The 19,179-nt window shown below is 54.3% G+C and overlaps 1 protein-coding gene across 3 annotated transcripts in view; it reads right to left on the bottom strand.

The window, feature by feature from the left end:
• The window catches only part of Dscaml1 (DS cell adhesion molecule like 1), a 321,654-nt gene that overhangs the window by 59,969 nt on the left and 242,506 nt on the right, over positions 1 to 19,179 (bottom strand). For all 3 annotated transcript variants that reach the window (XM_047519513.1, XM_047519512.1, XM_047519514.1), the window contains exons 6-11: positions 17,697 to 17,972; positions 15,114 to 15,410; positions 12,928 to 13,200; positions 4,376 to 4,654; positions 3,874 to 3,993; positions 2,797 to 2,973 (exon numbers count right to left, since the gene is read on the bottom strand). In XM_047519513.1, coding sequence (XP_047375469.1) covers positions 2,797 to 2,973; positions 3,874 to 3,993; positions 4,376 to 4,654; positions 12,928 to 13,200; positions 15,114 to 15,410; positions 17,697 to 17,972 — 1,422 coding nt within the window. The remainder of the gene's footprint in view (positions 1 to 2,796; positions 2,974 to 3,873; positions 3,994 to 4,375; positions 4,655 to 12,927; positions 13,201 to 15,113; positions 15,411 to 17,696; positions 17,973 to 19,179) is intronic.

A 19,179-nucleotide genomic window follows, 5' to 3' on the forward strand; every position in this document is an offset into this window, starting at 1 on the left:
TATATATGTATTTCCTCTCCATAATTCTAGATTCCCTGAGAAGAACAACCTTGACTTACTCTATACGAGCTTTTCAGCACCTCAACCAAATGACTGCTAACAATTATTCAATGTATATTTTGTACAAAGTACTAATTGCTGTAAGTACATGGTCTCATTTACTTTTTTTTTTTTTTTTTTTTTTTAATGCTGGGGATCAAACCCAGGGCTTCACATATACTAGGTAAGGGCTCTACCACTGAGTCAAGCCCCCGGTCCCTCATTTAAACCTTGCCAAGGAGTAAAAAGCACAGTTGTTCCTCAACTTAGCATGGGGATTCATCCTGATAAACCCATCACAAGTTGAAAACACCTTAAGTTGGAAATGCATTGAATACACCTAGCCTAGTGTGTCTGGCAGAGAGTAAAGGGGAAGACGGGCAGGGAGAATGGAAGTGGGGTGCCTTGGGCTCTGGGAGCTTCCTAGCCTCCTGAAAGTCCAGAGAGGTGTGCGGCCTGGCCGGGTGGAGCTACACTGGGGCAAATCTTCCCTGAGTGCTGGAGGCAAGCCTTCAAATTGGCTTTGCAAATGTCTGGCACCAGGTCCCATGTAGAATTGTTCAGGCTGCACAGGGTCCTCTAGGACAGCAGGGAAGGTCATTGGGGAGAGGGTAAGAGAAAGGGCACAGCTGTGTAGGACGACCTGGGGGAGAGCCAGGAGCCTGGTGCAGAGAGACGGAGGGAAAGGGTTGAGAGACGCCATCACAGGGGCAGGCAGGCTGAGGGGGAGGGAGGCAGGGAAACGTGACCTAGCGGTGCTCCTGGGAGAGCAGATGTGAGAGGGGAAGCACCTGGGTCTTACTGGGGAGAGAAGCAAAGGAAATGGCAAGATCGCTGAAATTAGGACGGGGAGGAAGACGGGAGGGAAATGGTCCAGATTCTGCCCTGACTGATCAGTGCTGCAGAAAATGCCCGCATTCCCTGGAGGGCAGAGGGTGACACCAGTGTGTGTGTGTGTGTGTGTGTGTGTGTGTGTGTGTGTGTGGTGTGCTCACCAGGTGGCCCTCGATTTATAACATTCACGCTCTCCAAATACCTGTGTTTCTTCGCTGTTGCCTGGTTTGGAAGATAAATGGCATAGGAAAAAAAACCCATAACCCCTTGAGGGGAAACGGCTTATCCAGGCCCCCAGGACTTCAGGGACAGCCTGGTAACAATTGAGTCTCTTCACACACAGCCCACCTGCTGACCCCGCATCCTCTCTCACAGAGTCCCCTCATCTCTGCAGAAAAATCACATGCCACAGAACAGCAGCCACACTTGCTCAGTGGTCCTCTAACTTAAAGAAAAATAGTAAAGACAGAGAAAAAAAGAAAGAAAGAAAAGAATCTGCAGTGAAGAGTTTAGGCTCATCCTGCTGACAGTGGGGAGATAAGGATCAAATACCAAAGATGGCTCCAGAGGTGCCTGCTCTTCCTCTGGCTTCTCAGAATCAGCCAAGTTCTCCCCGGCTGAGGGATGTAGATTGATTGCCTGGTTTTATTGAGGACAAAGTGCTTTTTGATAGTGTGAGGGAAGCGGCTCCCCAGGGCGGGGATTCCGGCTCAGCTCGGAGCTCCCTGAGCATCGATCGCCTGGCCGGGGCTTCCCTGCCTGGTGCTAAGCTGAGCTCGGGCTTCAGCGAGTGATAAAGATGGTTGGAGGCGGAACTCCGGGGAGGGGCAGGCAGGACTGCAAGGCATGCAGGCACTCGCACTCGGTCAGCAGCCTCCCTGTGAGGCCCTGGAGGGACTGCCTGCAGAGTGGCCCTGGTGGCTCAGTCTATGGTGCAGCTGCCACATGGCTGCTTTTCATGTGTCACTAGACTCATGCTCGACACCAAGCAGAACCCCACAGTATTATCACCCCCATTTTGAAGATCGGGAAGGCAAGCTGCCATAAGGCCAAGTACGCTCATCAAAGTCACACCGCCATCAAGTCACAGCCCCCAGAGCCACACATGGCTGGGTGAGACGCTAAAGCTCAGACTCTTACCTCTGCCTGCCAAGGTGCACGGTCCCAGACACAGGGCCAGATGACACTATCCTTCTGACATGATCCTCAGGGATCCACCACAGAGACCCCTCTGTGTGTAAAGGGATAGGCTTGCCCAGTAGAAATGACTCTGTGACTCTTAACAGAATCCTGGGCATGTAAATGGTGGGTTTCTAAGAGCTTTGAGCTTGAGGATTTAGAAGCCATATATACAGCACCAAATTATGTTAAGTTTTACTGCTCAAAAGGCTTTTCCAAAGCATCTTCCTCTTTCCATCGTAAGTTCCTGTGTTATTTCACTACTCTTTTGGGAGGTGAAGGGGAATGAACCTCTAGTGCCAGGGGAGGAAACTGGAGCACAAAGAAGTGAAGTGACTTGCCCAGGGTAGATGTGGAATTGGAACCCAGTTTTTGGACCGTAGGTTCTTCTTCTACATTGTCTACATGGTCTTTTTCTCTCTAAGCCACAAAGGGTTGTATGCACAGAGGTGATATTAAGTAACAGAAATACTTTGGTATGAGAACTCAGAGCGAGTTGCCAACCTACAGATCATAGTAAATGGAATGGCTTATGTTATTTCAGTACAGCAAATCATGAGGTTATCAGAATTGGGGTGAGTTGGGGTCATTCAGGTTGAGTGCATATCTCCACCTTGGAGGAGGGATCTTTCCTGCCTCCCCTTCATAGATGGATCAATGGAAACCAAGGGGCAGGCAGAAAGAGCACAGAGGTGGGCCTTGGCCTGAGATCTGGGTGCTGGGAGAGTGTGGGGCAGGACTCACTCTTGACAGTGAGGAACATGGACTTGCTGATGTCGGTGCCCACGCCGTTGCTGGCCTGGCAGAGGTAGTAACCGATGTCCTCTTCTAGGACGTGGCGGATCAGCAGGGAGCTGTTGGGCAGGATCTGAATGCGGCCGGTGAGGGGCACTGGGTGGTACTGCTGGGGGTTCCCGCTCCCTGGAAGGAGGCAGAGGTTAGGAAGGCTGGGTCTTTGCTAGGGAGTGAGCTGGGTTGGACAGTGTGCCTTAAGAATGACCCTAATACCTTTCTCTTGCTGATCTAGGGCCACTTTGTTGCAAAGCCGAACCATCCCCAAAGTGCTAGAGCCACACAGCTCCTGCAGGGCAAGAGGAAAGACCCTCAGAGAGGCCTGCCCCTGCCCTAGCTCTGCAGCAAGGAGATGAGGTGGGGACATGGCCTCAGCCAATGGCCACCTTGCCACCAAGCTTTCTTGGGGTGCATTCCTGGGAGAAGAAGACAAAGTAACCTCTGGACAACTTGGCAATAGTCAAAGACAAGACTGAGTCCTCAAATGGTAATTGCCTGGTCATGGCAGTCACATCTGGGGAAAAAAGGCCAGCTGTCTTTCAACAGGGGCTTTGGGGTACCTCCCCTTCCTCCCTCAGGTCAGCTGTGGACACAGCCTAGGATGTGGGCCTTAGATACTGCATGCATTCTTGACATGAAGTCAAGCTCTAAGAAGGACCAAAATCTCAGATTAGAGAGAGTGGTGAAAAGCCAGGCATGGCGGCTCTGGGACCGTGGGGTGCACAGGGCAGGGTGGGAGTAGCAGACGTACCCTGAGTTTTAGGGCTGGAGCAGGGAGAAGAAGGGCCATGTCTGTGGGGACTAGAGGAGATCTGGAGTCAAGTCAGCATGATGCTGTCCTTGTCTGCAGACCCCTGGGGGTGGCTGAGGATTTCTAGATCATTTGTAGCCATGGGTCCCCTAAAGCCCAGAACCCAGGACCTGCCCACCCCTAGTACTGAGCTGTTTGTGGCGAACAGGCCCAAGTCCCACCTGAGCATCCTCCCTGGCCCTCCCTGCCCTTGGAGATGCTGGCTGGCCGGGGCTCACCCTTGGCATGCTTCCACATGACCTTGGGTGGTGGGTAGCCATCCACCGAGCAGTTGAGCACACCAGCTTTGCCGTAGATGCCATCCTGGTTGTTGGGCTGCACCACAAATCGAGGGGGCACTGCCAAAAGAGAGGAGGTAGGGAGAAAAAGGTTATCTTGGCTTCTGAGAGGTCCCTTAGCGCTTAGACACCTCCATTCAATGTTGGCCCTTTCTGGTCCACCATAAAGTTGGGAACTGGCAGCTTCTGAGATCCTAGAGGCTGAGGGCTTTTGATGAGCACTGGAACTGAAGCTGGGAGTCTGAGTTCCAATCGTGCCTTAACCAATGACTAACTGAGCAAGTATCTCCTCCACTCATTTCCTGCCCTGGAAAATAAAAAGACTGGGGCCTCTCTATCTTAGTGGCCCTGCTATAGCCAATCTCCCTTGAGCCTGTGATTCAAACTGGCACTCTAGAGAGATGGACCTGATGTTCCTCCAGGCTGGCCTGACCCCACTTACCACGCACAATGAGCTGGCGCTCCCTGCTCACAGTGGCCGCTGCGTTGCTGGCGATGCATGTGTAGTTGCCATTGTGCTTGAGGGACACACTGGAGATCTGCAGGGAGCTCATGAATTCCTTGCTCTCAATGGTCACGCCTGAGCCTGAGATGATCACCTGTCCGTCCTTCCTCCAGGTGATGCGGATGGGCATATCCCCCGAGGACACCACACAGGGAATGTAGAGCAGCTGACCAATGGAGGCCGGTGGGAACTCAAAAGGCTGGATCAGAGGGGGCACTGGGAGGGCAAGGAGATGCTGCCATCAGCCTCACTCACCTCGCCCAGTCAGATGCCTCTCCTGGGGGCTCTGGGCTTGGGGGAGCTCCCCCAGGTTCTGGGACCTCATTCTCCTATCCATGAAGTCTCCCGGGCATGCCTGGGTGCTCTGCCATTATGCCTATCTCCCATGCCCCTTTTCCACCTGGGACCCTGCCTGGACCCACAGTCTCTCTCGAGGGCCTTGGCCACTTGCATTAACTCTGACCTTCAGGTTTGTCCTTGGATTTGACTCATGGGCTTCTTGGCTCCCATCTGCCTGCTGACCTACTGCTTGGCTTGTGCCTATGTTCTCCCCGCAGGCAAGCATCTCACAGCCGCCTGGGGGCCTGGGATGGATAGAGATGAGGTGCCCAGGTGCAGGTGAGGAAGGCTGGTGAGACCCTCCCCCATGCACCTCCCAAGGCTGCTCATGTAGAGCCAGGGTGCTACACTCCAGCCTCCTCCCAGAAGACCCCTCACCAACCCCACTCCTCTCCAGTCATCAGGTGTCAGGACAGGTGAGCAGAAGCTCGTGCCGTTGGTTGTTTCAGTTGTTTTATACACATCATCTCATCAAATTTTCCTACCAATAATGTGAGGTGAGCTTACTCTTCTCATTTTACAGATGAGAACATGGAGGCCGAGAACAGAGAAGGAATTGCCCTAGGTTACCCGGCTCCAGAGAAGTGACAGTGGGATTTGAAACCTGATCTCTCTGCTAATTCCAACCTCTCTCCACTGTGCTGCTTGGCTGCTTCTCTGAGAAATTCCCAGACACGCCACACCACAGACCCTTTGATTTCTGGGTGGCTGCTGGTGGCTGAAAAAAGTCTAGAGGGAGCCCTGTTGACCTTGAGACAACCACTGGGTTAGACTCCGGGTAAAGGCCCGTACACCCAGCCTCCCTCCCTCACTACCCGGTCTCAGCCCCTGGGGGCCCTGTCTGGAGCTGGAGTCGCCGCGAGATGGATCCTCCTTTCTCAGCTCTGGCTAGAGCATCAGCCATTATCTTTATGATAACTCAATTAGGCTGCAGCGGCTTCCCCAGCAAGTGGGGGGAGAAGAGAGTGAGGGAGACAGACAATTAGCTTAACAAGGATGAGCACCCAGTAGATGAGGTCTCCTTTCTGCAGTCAAATAATTAAATTACAAGGCAGTCCACAGTCCTCTGGCCTTCTCCCAGACTCCAGCCCCACGGCGCCTTGGAAGCCTGCTACTCTCCACCCTAGGTCCACCCAGAGTGGCCACCATGGGGAACAAGACTGAGGGGGAAGGACAGGTGACCGAGGAGGCCCTCCTTGCATCTACACACTTCCAGCACGCCATAGGGAGCTGCCCCTGGGGAATGGCCAGGTGTAGACAAAGAAAGCCTCTTGGCAGCTCACTGGGCCCTGGGAGAGGTCTTGACCGAGCGCTCCAGGTCTGGAGTAAGTGCCATTTAGGAGGGATGCTACCTCCATGACCCCCAGCAGGGGCCTCCGCTGGACTTTCCAATGCCCTCTCCCACCTGGCCCTCCACCCCAGCACCCCACAGCCTCCCAAGCTCTGCACCTCAGTCCTGCCTGGGGAGCACGGGGCATCTGTCCTCATCTCCCACCCTGCGTGCTTCTCGCCCACTGGCTGACTTTGACCCGTTTTATTCCAGACATGCCTGGGCCCGGAGCAGGTCCTAAACCCCAGCCAGGTTTCCGGGGGTTCTGGTCGCTGTCCAGATCAACTCATCCCTGTTGCTGGATGCTTTTCTCAGGTATAGGGCATTGCCCCCAGTACTGTGGGAGGTTTCTGGGTTGTGGACAGCTTTGATAGATTTCTTTGAACTCAGGATTCTAGTAATGACCCAAGGACAGTTACAGACTTCCCAGATTCCTCATGTGCTCTCCTTCCTGTGTGCGTGTGTATAGGTGCATGGAGGTCAGATCTAGGCCTCTAGGCCTCCTTGGGCTTTGGCAGAATTTCTGCAGATCCAGTGCACACCTTGGCTGTGGCATGTGTCACAAGGCAGTGGATGTGACTACCTCCACCTCCCTGGGACTTATATAACTAGGAAGATCTTCCTGGAAAATAGTAGGTACTCAATATGTGCTTGTTGGGTGAGGAAATGAATGGACATATGTCTAGATATCATTTCCTGAGGTGACCTCAGTGGTGGGCTGGGGGGGTGGGGAGGACAGGATGGGATGGGGGTTCGGGCACTGCCTTTGTGTGGGCGTTTGGGAACCTGGAATGTCTCCCTTGGTCCTTCCTAGGCCCAGGCCTTTGCTATCACAGTGCCAAACCAGCTCCTGAGATTGAAGAGCCTAAGGACACTTGTCAGCAGTGGCCGGGGGCTGGGGAGTAGGACGCGTGGGCAAGGCAAGGTGGCTTGGGAGGAGGCCTGAGGACTGTCAAGTCTGGAGGGCCATGCTCCTGGGCCCGAGACTCTACGTTTCCATCAAGGACAGGATAACAACAGAGTGAAATCAGGCAGGGAGACTGAGTTCAGGCAAGGGGAAGACTGTCTCTCTCAGTAGATAATGGAACAAGTTACTAAGGCAGGTTAATTCATTAATTAACTAATTCATCTAATATTTATGAAATGCCTGCTCTGTGAAGGCAACGTGCTCTGTGTGGGCTGAGGAAGCAGAAACACCCTCAAAGTACAGCAGAAGCCTCAGGAGCTGCTCAGTGACTGGAGAAGGGAAAGGACTCTTGCCCCATCCATGCTGTGATCAGGGGCGAGCACCTCCTGGATGTACAGATGGCCAATCAGAGCAGAGGGAGCTGTGCTCCAGGGGAGACGATAGCCTCACGGAGTACACAGCATTTGAACTGAGAATTAAAGGACATCCGTGCTTGCAAAACACAGGAGGAGGGTGAGGGAGAGAGAAGAGGTTGAGCCAAGGGCCAAGAGGTCCAGTTGCAGGAATGACATGGGTGGCCCCTGGAGAGGCTAGGGAGGAACAGTAGCCAGCACCCATCCAGGGGACTGAGATACGCAGCCAGCTGGCCCAGGGCTCCCTAGAGCACCATTGTCCTATGGGAGGCAGATGACCAGAGGTCCGGGCAGGCCCCTCACTCGCTGCGAGGTCAGAGCCTCCACCTGCAGGCTCGATGGGCTGGGTGTGATGCTGTGGCTGGCGCACCCCTCCATGGCTCCAGGCTAGCATTCTGACACCCCTTAAGTCCAGGAACATGAGATGACCTGGAGGGAAAAGAAAGTCTGGGCTTCCTGGTGCCTGCACAGCCGGCTAATGGAGCTGAGGAGGAGCACTGTGGGCAGTACGAGCACACAGCAGCTGCCCAGATGCAGGGTTGCTGTCTGACCTGTGTCTCAGCCGTGCCTTCCCCCATGCTCAGGTGTTAGACAGGGTTAGAATGGGTCTGTCCATTTCCACCTCTGGGAACTCAGCCCTTCAGGGGGTGAGGTCTCTGACCACCTCCACCTGGCCATGTCTAGGAGCCTCTTCAGAGCTGAGTGCAGCCCCCAGGCCTCTTGCCTGTGAGTCATGGCATTTCCCCAGCATCTGGCCTGGATGGAGGGAATGCCATACAACCCAGGGATTTCTCCCAGGGAGCCCCACTTGGTCAGTCACCTGTAGCACAACGCTGCAATGGCAGAGACCAGAGGGCAGAGTGAGTGAGAAGATACAGTGGTGGTGGCAGTCCATGTGGTGTCTGGCCACCATAAAGTCTTTATAGCCACTTGTTTGTGAGTGTCACGCAGTGCTGACCACCAGCCCAGCCCATAAATACTTTATGGGGTCTCTCATCATCTGTCTTCGAGGCTGAGCCTTTTATTTACTGCACCTGCTAGCAGAGTGTGCACTGCAGGAAGCCAGGGCTCTCTCCCCAGGCAGCATGGCAAGGGGAAAGAGCCATGCCTGGGGCTGGGACGCCGGGGTTCCACACTCAGCTACCCACTCCAGTTACCATGCCCGAGTGACCTCTCACCCCTACCCTGCCTCTGCTTCTGAATCTCAGTGTCCTCATCTGCAAAATGGACCAAACAATTTCTGAAGTCTGACACTGACCTTCCAGTTCTGACAAATCTTAAATTTTAGGAGTGATCATAACTTATGTCAGTTTTTACCATGACTCTGTCCTCTCAGGATGACCTCCCTGACCACCGTATTGAACATTGCAAGTCCCTCCCCCTTCCCTGGGTGCTCCCATCCCTGGTGTGTGGTATCCCCAGCTGATACGGCACATCTTGTATATATTTGATTCACGATCCCTTTCCCCACTAAATTGCAAGCTCCCTGAGGGCAGGGAGCTTCATCTATCTTCAGAATAACTGTATTGGTAGAACCTAAAGCAGTGCCTGGCATATGGTGAGTGCACAGCAATGTCACTGTGTGGGAGTTGTCCTCATCTTCATCACTACCACCATCTTCGCTAGCCCTGTCTGCCCCCTGAGGAGGTTCCTTGCTTCTGGGTTCCTGGTTCTCTTGGTTGAGGAAACAGGGTTGCTGGCAGCAGCTACCTTGATTCCCCTTCCCCCCAGGTGCAAGTAGGGAATCTCCTGTGGGGCCTGTCCCACCCCCCTTGCCTGTGTTTTCCAGTAGGGTTCCTTCCAAACCTCCACCTCCACCAATAGCAGAGAGGCCTTCATCCAGGTGGCTGGTTCTCTAAGGTTTGTGGTCACAGAAACCCCACCCCTTTCATTAGGCTGGATGAGGGACTCCGCCGAAGGCAGAATGGAAGGGACTGGATGGAGCCTCAGCAGAAGCTCTTTATTGCTTAGTAGGGGAGGAATGCCCGTGGAGGGTGAGCGTGGGTATTTGGGGTGAGGGTGTCTGTGGTGTGTGTGTATGTCCTCTTTTGCTTGCTCCCCACGAGGGTCTGGCACTACCTCCCAGGCCTGGTTCTGCTGAGCATGGGCAGAAAGCACCTCATGGCCTCCTTTTGGCTCCCAAAACCCTGGAAGGCTCAGATGTAGGGATGGAGATATTTCCTCCCCAAGCCAATGCCAAGGGGCTCCAGATGCACCCCAGCTTCCTGGTTAATTAAACATTCAGCCTGTGTCCAAGGATGCTTTTATAACACATTATTTTTTAGCTACGGGGGCCCTAAAGTCACCAAGTCTCGGTTGGACCTGTGTGCCCTCTCTTTAGCATCCTGCCAAGGAGCTCTCCAGAAGCCTAGAGACAAGGCCTGCTTCCCCTGCCAGTCAGTGTGGCATGTGCCAAGCCCAGGCAGTCCTGGAAGCAGCTCCCACCCTCTCCCCTCTCCTCCACCTTACGGGGCCATGGAAGGCTCACTGGGGGCAATATTTCATATGGACCCACCTGCAGCCACCTTTCGTGGCATAGGAAGTGACTGGGGACAGGAGGGTACCAACAAAGAAACATCTATGTAATTGCCAGCATGCGTGTTCGAGTGTGCACAGGCTTGTGTGTTGCTCCGGTGCATGAACACGCACACATGCGTTCCAGTGCGTACGTGCACGCGGGTCTTTGACAATGCGTGTGTCTGTGTGCGGGTGTGTTTGGCTCTTCTTGGCCCATTGTTTGAAAAATTCATTAGCAGAAGAGCAGTTCCAAAGGAAGGGAGTCAGCAGTTGTTTTTCCAGCTCTTGGGGTAGTCTGGGTTTTTGCACCACCCTGCCCTTCAGCCTTTGGCCCCACAGAGAAGGGGAGCCTAGGCGGAGGGAACTTCGATTTTATCTCAAGCTTTTAGTGCCCTGTCCCACCCCGTTCCGCCCTCTTCTGCACTCTGGCTCCCAGCTCTGATCCCTGGTGCGTGTACTTTCCAGCCCACAGTAGCCATGGGGTTTGGTGTGTTGCCCCTGGACCCATCCCTTCCTCCCCCAAGTCAGGGCCCTTTGCCATGCCCAGGGGCGCCTTCTCCACCCCCCACCTTTGGTAGCTCTTGGAAGAGCACAGCCGCTAATCAAGCGTCGTGAACATAATCAGCTTTGATGGGTTCTTCTGCAAAAGTGCATTCTAATGAGGTGGGGAGAGGGAGTCAGCCAAGGGCGGGGATGAGGGACCTGAGCTTTTGGAGTGGTGGGGGCAAGAGGTCCCAGAGCCCCTCTCATGAATGAGGCTTCTTGATCTAGAGAGATAACAGGTGACCTCACCCCCTCTAAGGCTGCATTTCAGACCCTGATGGTGGGGAAGGGGGACGGTGTGTACATGAGCCTGCATGTGGTGTACACACACACACACACACACACACACACACACACACACACACACCGGCCCCTCCCCCTAGGCTGGGGAGACTGTGTCTCTCTGCACTATCACAACAGGCCCAGCGAGTCACTGAGACGGAATGCATCAGATGCAATTCATTAGGACTGATCGTTCCCTGAATGGGCTTGAATAATTGATGAGCAGAAGCAGCTTTCAGGATGTTCCGAGTACTCCAAGGCTCGCTGGAGCCCTGTTATTATTATTATTTTTTTTATGCCAACAAACCCGGCCAAATGCTTGCTGGTGCGGTTGGGTGAAGGGAGTGCAGCAAAGGTTAGATGTTTTAATATGTGATGTTTACACTGTGCGCTCGCGCTCCACTGCTTGTAACGGAAATGGATACAGGCAGCAGGATGCGGGTGGGGGGCGGGCTGCGCCCTATCCCACCACCACAGGCTGTTTCCCAGGATGCCTGGGGTAGGATGTGGCCTGGGCTGGTGAGGTTCTCCCTGGCACAGCAAGGCCCCTGGGCTGGGCACAAGTATCAGGCAGAGAAGGGGTCCCCAGCATGCCTCAACCTGTCTGTGGTGCAATGGCGGCCAAGCGGGGAGGTGGAGTTGTCAGGGTGTCCTCTCCTGTCCCCAGGCCTGAGATGGCCACAGACCCACCCCAGCTCACGGGGCTTAAAGCAAGGCTTCCCATAAGTCACTCCAACCCAGACGAATGTCTCAGTTACAGTTCAACAAACTCACACCGTCTGGCACCATGACAGGTGGTGGGTACAGGAGGATGCATGTGACAGCCCCTGAGCACTGATCAGGATGAGCCCGATGACAAGGAGCACAGGGAGAGGCTGAGCCAGCCTTTTTGCTGCTACTGCTCAGTTTCCCCAGCTGTCCTGCAGGCCTTACACCTGATGGTCCATGGTCATCACACATGTGAAGGATCAAACCAAATGCAGCATCTGTTCCCAACCCTCCTCCCCCGAGACTTCCTTCATCCTGTCCACAAGGCCTCCATGTAATCTTGCTTCCCTTGGAGCAAACAGGACACCAGGTCTGACGCCTTCTCTGGGTTATGCCCCTTTGCAGGCCTGGACCCTCGGGGTCTTTCTAGCTTCTACTTCCTGCTTCCCTGGCACGGCACAAATGCCAGAGGAGGGAAGTCCCCAGGTGACAGTGGCTCTCAAAAGTCTCAAGGACTCTTCTCTCTTCCATCTCCCTCCTCAGTGGTTCTTGAAACTGTGCCTTTATTCCTGAGGTGGAGAAGGGGTCAAAGTTCCTCTGGGTCTGCCCTTCCATCGGCCCTGGGTCATTCTTGACCTCTCCTTAGTCAGGCCTGGCAGGATCCACTTTCCCATCCTGTCTCCCGAGCAATAGTGAAGGCTCCTTTCCACACTGTCCAGACAAGCTCCAGCCCCGTCATTCCCAAAGGAGGGATTTCACACAGCTGCATGACCCCAGAACCCAGGGGACATAGGACACTGGTTCATGGATTCACTTATTTTCTCATTTATCCATTCATTCATTGATCTATCAACTTACGGAGTGGCCACCACGTACCAGGCAGAAACACAGACCTCACCTGGGTGAGCATGGAGGCCTGGGGTCAGGGGACTACTGCCTTCCAGGCCTCAGGTGACACTAGCAGATAGAAAGTCCTTCCCCATTCCCTTAGCGGCAGCCTGGGAGGACCACTCTGTGCCCTGGGAGGGAGCCAGGGCAGCCGGTGCTCCTTCTACCCTGGTCTCCTGTTGCTGACCACTGGTATGTCCCTTCTGAGTTCCTGGTGGCCCCATCCTGACATCAGGGACCTGATGTAGCCTGCCATCTCTGACCTGTCCTGTGAACTGCTTCCTCTTTGTAAAAACCCTTGTACCCCTGGGGTCAGTGCTCTCTTGTCCTGCAGTCAACAGAGGAACCTGGAGGTAGAGTTCCTCATGTCCTCCTGTGTCCACCCTCGATCTTCCACCCTACTCCCTTTCTTCTAAAAGCCATGCTGATCCCTCTCTCTTGTCCTTGTACTCACTCAGAATTGCCTGTGGTTGCCTGAGCTATGGCTTGAAAATAGGCTGGGGCTTCCTTGGAGGCTCGGGGGCGAGGACAGGCGGGGACTCTGGCTAGCGGGGAGGCCTACCTTTGACGGCCACGTGGACACTCTGGCTGATGGACAGTTGGGGCTGGATGAGGACGCTGCAGAGGTACTCGCCTTCGTCCATGCCCTTCTGCACGTCAGTCAGCTTGAGGGTCCCGTTCTCAAATACCACCTGGCGGTGGTTGTCCGGCAGCAGCAGGGCATCCTTGTACCACTTGATGGAGTAGTAGGGGTAACCGATGACCCTGCAGTTGATGAGGGTGTCCCGCCCGGCGACTGCTGTGATGTTCCTCATTGCCCGGATGCTGGGGGGTCCTGAGGCATGGGAGGAGGAGGCGGAGAGGAGGGGCGAGCGGTGCCGTCAGCCAGGGACAGCCGGGCACCACCCTGTGGTACTCTTCTCAGTTGCTTGGCCCCTGAGACTTCTGGGGGTGGAGATTTGGTGGGAGTAGAGGAAGCCCTTTTTCAAGAATAAGGCAAAGGCTTGGATTGGGGTCACCCATTATCTCTCCAGGATGCACTGTTGCTAGTGTCAAATAGCTGCAAACAGACATGTGCTACACATGGCTGCATGAAGAGGCCACTACAGGACAGGGCACGTGGCTGGAAATGCAGCCTCACCAGGAAGCAGTTGGGATTTGGGAGAGCCATTCGTCATTCAAGAGAGGTCAGGACTTGTGGGTTAGAATGGGAAGGTGGGCACTGTGTAATTTCTACTCTACTTGTTCACACTGGTCTTACACCCAACAGGAACTTTCATGTGCTAACTCTCTGTAGGCTAACAGGAAGGTCTCCTCTGGATGAGCTGGTGATCCTCTTTCATCAGGTAAAAGTGTATTATGGGCCCCTGTGGAGGGGTGAGAAATGGGGACTCTGTCACACTGGCTGGGGGGAGTGGGTATCTTTAGTTGGATCAGCCGGGCAGGTGGCGATATGGGGGTGGCAAAGGGGGCTCACACAGGGACAGTGCTGGAGAGAGCCAAGCAACTCTCTGGGCTTCAAGTCCCCATCTAGATAATAGGGAGCAGGACTGGGGAATCTCCCAGGCCCTGAAGCTCTTCCCCCTTCCAATCAGAGAAGAGAGCAGGAGGGTGACCAGATGGGATGCCCACATTTCTCAGGAGGAGATGGAGACCTGGCCCAGGCAAATTTGGCATGAACTGGCATTTCTGTGACCCTTTCCTATCCCCAGGGCAACCACTAGCACCCCTGGACCAGTGCCCCTTTCCTTCTCTTCCCCAGTTCTCTTCTGTCCTTGGGCAGGGGTCATTGATAGGGTCAGATAAGGACCCATTAGACCCAAAGAACTGCAAAGAGCATCAGAGGAGACTGTTCCCACCATTGTGACTTGGAGAACTGAGATAGGGGATGATCAGCTTGAGGATCCCTACTGCCACCCTCAGAGGCTCCCTGCCTCTGGACACTCCCACCTAGCCTCAGCCCCCTACTTTGTGTGTGTGTGTGTGTGTGTGTGAGTGTGTGTGTGCACACAAGTGCATGCACAGGATACTGGGGACTGAACCCAGGGCCTCTCACATGCTAGGCCAGTGCTCTCCCACTGAGCTACATCCCTAGCACATTTTATTTTATTTTGAGATAGGGGTTTGCTACATTGTCCAGGTTGACCTTGAATTTGCTATCCTCCTATAATCCCTGCCTCTCAAGTAGTTGGGATTATGGGTGTGTGACAATATGCCTGGTTTGCCTCCTCTTGATGGCTTGGGCTTTGCAGGAGATGACACCTGGCTCCTGGCTGCTTGCACCTCCTGGAGCTCTTGGGGACAAGCTCAGTGGAGGCAGTTAGGAGCACAGCTGAAGCATATTAAGGCCAGGCCTGGCCCCTCTGCCCCTGCCCTGTCTCTGTCCTTGCAAGGCCCTGGTGGGGCTGGCAGATGGTAGCTGGTGCATAGCTTACTGGGGCCCAAAGCGATTTGATGGGGGGATCAGGGTGGGGAGGGTGGGCAGGCTGGATTGCGGGAGAGGAGGAGGAGAAGGAGGAGGAAGGTGGGAATGAGAATGGATGAACTCTACCAGACACACACTCACACACAAGAATGGGTGGTGGGGCTTGTGGAGGGCAGGGAGAGGGGGATGGGAGAGAGGAGAGAAACCTCTACTAAAATCAAAATGACGATTAATAATAACTACTAATCACAAGAATAATGGTAACCACAGAGATGGCAAAGGAACTCAAAAGCCTATTCTGATATTTAAATGTAGACAGGCACCTCTTACGTTTATTCGCGCCTGATATTCAGCACTGCCCACCGAGTTCCGAGCCGTGCACCGGTACACGCCCCCGTCGCGGATCTGGGGGCCTGTGACGTTCATGTGGCTGATGGTGGTGCCATCGGACATGGTGTACTGGTTGGTGCGGTGGCTTCCGTCCCGCACGATGGGCTCGTCGTCCAGGGCCCAGGTGACCGTGGGGGGCGGGGCGCCCTTAGCTGCACACATCAGCGAGAACCGCTCCCCGGGGTTGACCACCTTCTCGCTGAAGGACGAGGCGATGCGGGGTGTGCCGTCTGCAGGGAGCGAGGAGCCCCCTTCAGGGTCATTGAGTCACAGAGAGACTTTCCCCAGGCTACCCCACCCTGGCAGGGGAGGAGGCAAAGCAGTAGCCATAATAACAATAAAGGATTGTCCCGAGCGTCAATTCACTTGCTATGCACAGCCCCGTGAGGTGCCATTACTACCGTAAGACTCCTGGGTTTGCTCTCCACCACATGCTAGTGCTGAATCTTTGGGCGTAGTACTTAACCTCTCTGAGTCTTCCCATTTTTCACTACTGGGAGATGGGGGTAACAGTGACAATGATTATACGCACCTCATTTGACACTGTGAGGATTAAATGAATGAATGCACTGAAGGTGCATAGCACAGTGCTTTGTAAGTACTTAATAAATGTTAACTCCTCTCAACTTTTCCTGGTCCGCCTCTTTCTCATTCCTTTATTAATAAAGATGCTGAGGCTCAGAGGCAAGTGCGTATAGTGCTCTGTGTGGAGCGGGCCCGGCCTGTGGAGTCTAACCCAGGGCTCCCTACACTCAACTGTGCCGGAGAGAGGGTGGAGCCATGGTAGCCCCTAAGCTGGAGGCTTAGAATGCAAGTTTCCCAGAGGCAGCGGAAGTGGGCAGTCTGTGGCTAACCGAGTAAGCTTGAAGGAGACAGTTAACTTCCACCGACCCCACTTCCTCCTGCAGAACGCGGGAGATGTCATCACTAACCCTGGCCATCTTTCCATACGGGAGTGTTGTGAAGGATTAAAAGGTGTTAAGTTCACTGTGCTCCATATGTACGTACAATTATTATGTGTCAACTAAAAATTAAAAAATGTAATAAAAACAGGTGTCAAGTACTTTAAAAAGTGAAAAAAGAAAAAAGGTAAGGCGAATGTAACACAGCATTCTTTACATCCCATTTAAACAAAATGCTGATGTTAATCAAGACTCAGCCAGTCTGCCAGCCCCCAGCCCTTTTTCTGGGGGAGACCCTTTCCTAAAACCTGGGGAGAGCCTGATGCCTGGCAGAGCCTGGAAGTGCCCATGGGAGCCCCTTGGCCATCGGCCCCTCCCCTGCCTCCCTCCTCTGCCTGCCTCCCTCCCCAGCCTCCGTCCCTCGCTATCCCTCACCTCTCCACTTGGCCCTTCTGCCAGCTTTGTTTTTCTAGTTGCCTCTTCTCAACTGGTCACCAATGACTGCCTGTTGGGATCTCTGTCACTCTGCCCAAGTCAAACAGGTGGCCCCCTCAGAGGGAAAATGAGCTCAATAGGGTGGTTTGCTCCCCGGTGGGGGATTATTGGGATAGGAGGTGCTCTGAGATGAAAAGCCCTTGTTTCCAACTAACCTGTGCTGGGGTGTTGGGAAGAGAGACCAGGGAATGGGCAGATAAGAACAGGGCCAAGGGAGGGCCAGGTGCCAGGGCTTAGACACCGCGGCTGCTCAGCTCCCGTGTTCCAAGGAGTAAGCTGTAAGCCATGGCAGCAAGATGGAGGATCCCATTCCTCCGGGCTTGCTTGGGTTTGGCATCTCTGTCACAGGCGTGAAAAATCCTTGAAAGGAACAGAACTCTTGGGTGTTTTTGTGTATTGTTTGTTTGGGGTTAACAGTGAAGGAGGACCTGGGGAGTCATTCACCTTTTTGGTAAGACAGGGCTTCTGCCAGCCCCCACTGCACCTGTGTCTCCTGATCAAGAGGTTCCCCCTGTGTGCCCACAGCCCAGTGCCGGGGCCCACGACTTGGCAAATGGAGTGCAAGTTGGATTTTAGTTCTCACCTACTTTCTTGACCAGACAACTTATGCAGTAGGAAACCTAAACAGCCATACACAGAGGTGCTGGGTGAGGGCCCCCTGGTGGTGGCAGCTTTAGAGGGATAGAGGAACAGGTGGAAACAGAGACCCATGTGAAGAGATTTCAGGCTGGGGGAGGATCCAGAAGTCTAGAGGCTCCTGACACGCTTCCCGCCTCTGCAAGATTGAAAACCTTCAACACTCTAAAGAAGACCCCTCACACAGTACAGTTCTAGTAATTTTGGAGGGCAAAGGCTATTTAGTATGGTGAAGGGTCTTGAATTCAAATTCCAGCTCTGTCCCAGAGTGTGACCTTGAGCAAGTGAGAGAAGCCTCAGTTTCCTCTCTTGCAAAACAGGCCTGTGGAAGGCTCGAAAAGGACAGGGACCTGCCTGGAGTGTAGTGGGCACTGGACCAATGCCTCCTAGCAACATAGTCACGCTGGGGGGAGGAAGGGGACCAGCAGCCCCGCCTGGCCCCGCCCTGCCCTTCCCTGTCCCTCTGCCTGGCACCCAGCTTACCCTCCAGCACGATGATGGCGAAGTCCTGGGCAGTCTGGGCCTTGCGAGTGGCGAAGCACTGGTAGGCCCCGGAATGGCTCTTCTGGGCCGAGGTGATGAGCAGAGTCTCGTTATTGAGCCCGCGGATGGAGATGGCCTCGTCGGGCAGCACCAGCTCGGTGTTGCGGTACCAGCGGATGGTGAACTCTGGGGACCCCGTCAGGGCACAGGAAAGGATGACCGTGCTGCCAATGCCGGTCTTCAGCTTCTTTGGTGTCAGGGTCACATGAAGGGGTTCTGGGCCAGGCCAGGTGGGGGAGACATGAGGGGAAAGGGGACAGGAGAGAAAGAAAAGAAAGAGGGCTTACTGTGGGTAGAGGTCTGGGGCTCCCTCTGTGGCAAGGCCCGGCTTCTGCCTCCACACCCTGGTGTGGACAGGGCCAGGCAGCGTGCTGTTTCAGGCCTTGGCTGAATGGCAGGGCCAGGCCCCAAAACTCAGCACAGAGTTCTAGGCCCTTAGGGACCTGGGGAACCTGTCTCCTTCCCTGCCCTCTCCTGTTGTCACCAAGGCCAGATACTCTCTAGAGCATCAACGACCTGCCTGTGGTTGCTGCCTCCCCTACACTGCTTTCTGTCCCCAGGGCTTCACACCTAGGGTGCTCTGCCTAATTCCTGCTCATCCTTGTTTCTTGCTCTTTGAATCCTAAGCTGCTTAGGAGAAGCGTGGCCCCTCTCAGTTTTGTCTCTATCAAGACCAGAGCCATGTTTATTGTCTGACCAGCTGACTGGTTATCAGTTGCAAGAAAATCTCTCTGCCTGAGCTCCATGGGCTTCCAGTTCTGTACGGGGCTCAGACTACAGGAGTGAGGTGACCCTGCAAGATAGCCTGCTGGCAAGAGGAAATGGCAGGCCACAAGGGTTAGTGCAGCCAAAGCAGACCTGACTCCACACGTGTCTCTCCTGCCGCTACCCACAGCCTCTGCCACTGCCAGGGCATGTCAGTGCACAATGACGCAGGTGCCTCTTCCTGTCTCAGCCATCAATCAGAGCTCTCAGGACTCTGCTGGCCAACTCTCTCCAGCTGTCCCTGCACAGATTTGGTGGTAGAATAGGGGGGAATGGGAAGCATTGCTTTTCTCTCCATGAAACCAGCATAGAGGGCTTGTAGAGAGACTGGAGGGTGAAGAAAAGCCATGTCACTTCCCCTTGAACCTGGTTGTCCAGCAAACTCATTGGCGGGTGGGGCAGGAGCTGAGGAGGATGATCAAATACTCTGTGTATGGCAGGGTGGCTGTGCACACATCTGGAGGTGGTTCTTTGTTGCACATCAGTATGGGTGTTCCAGACATGAGCATGCTGCAGTGATGGGGACCACAGACATGCATGTGTAGGTATGGGGGAGTGGGCATGTGAATTTTGTCTGTGAGTAAGTATCTGCTTGCCTGTATGTTGGGCCAGGAGCTGTGAATATCACATTTCCCTACAGTCAGGTTTGCTGATTTTC

Source organism: Sciurus carolinensis, chromosome 11 (assembly GCF_902686445.1).
Source record: "Sciurus carolinensis chromosome 11, mSciCar1.2, whole genome shotgun sequence".
NCBI classification, from domain to species: Eukaryota; Metazoa; Chordata; class Mammalia; order Rodentia; family Sciuridae; genus Sciurus; species Sciurus carolinensis.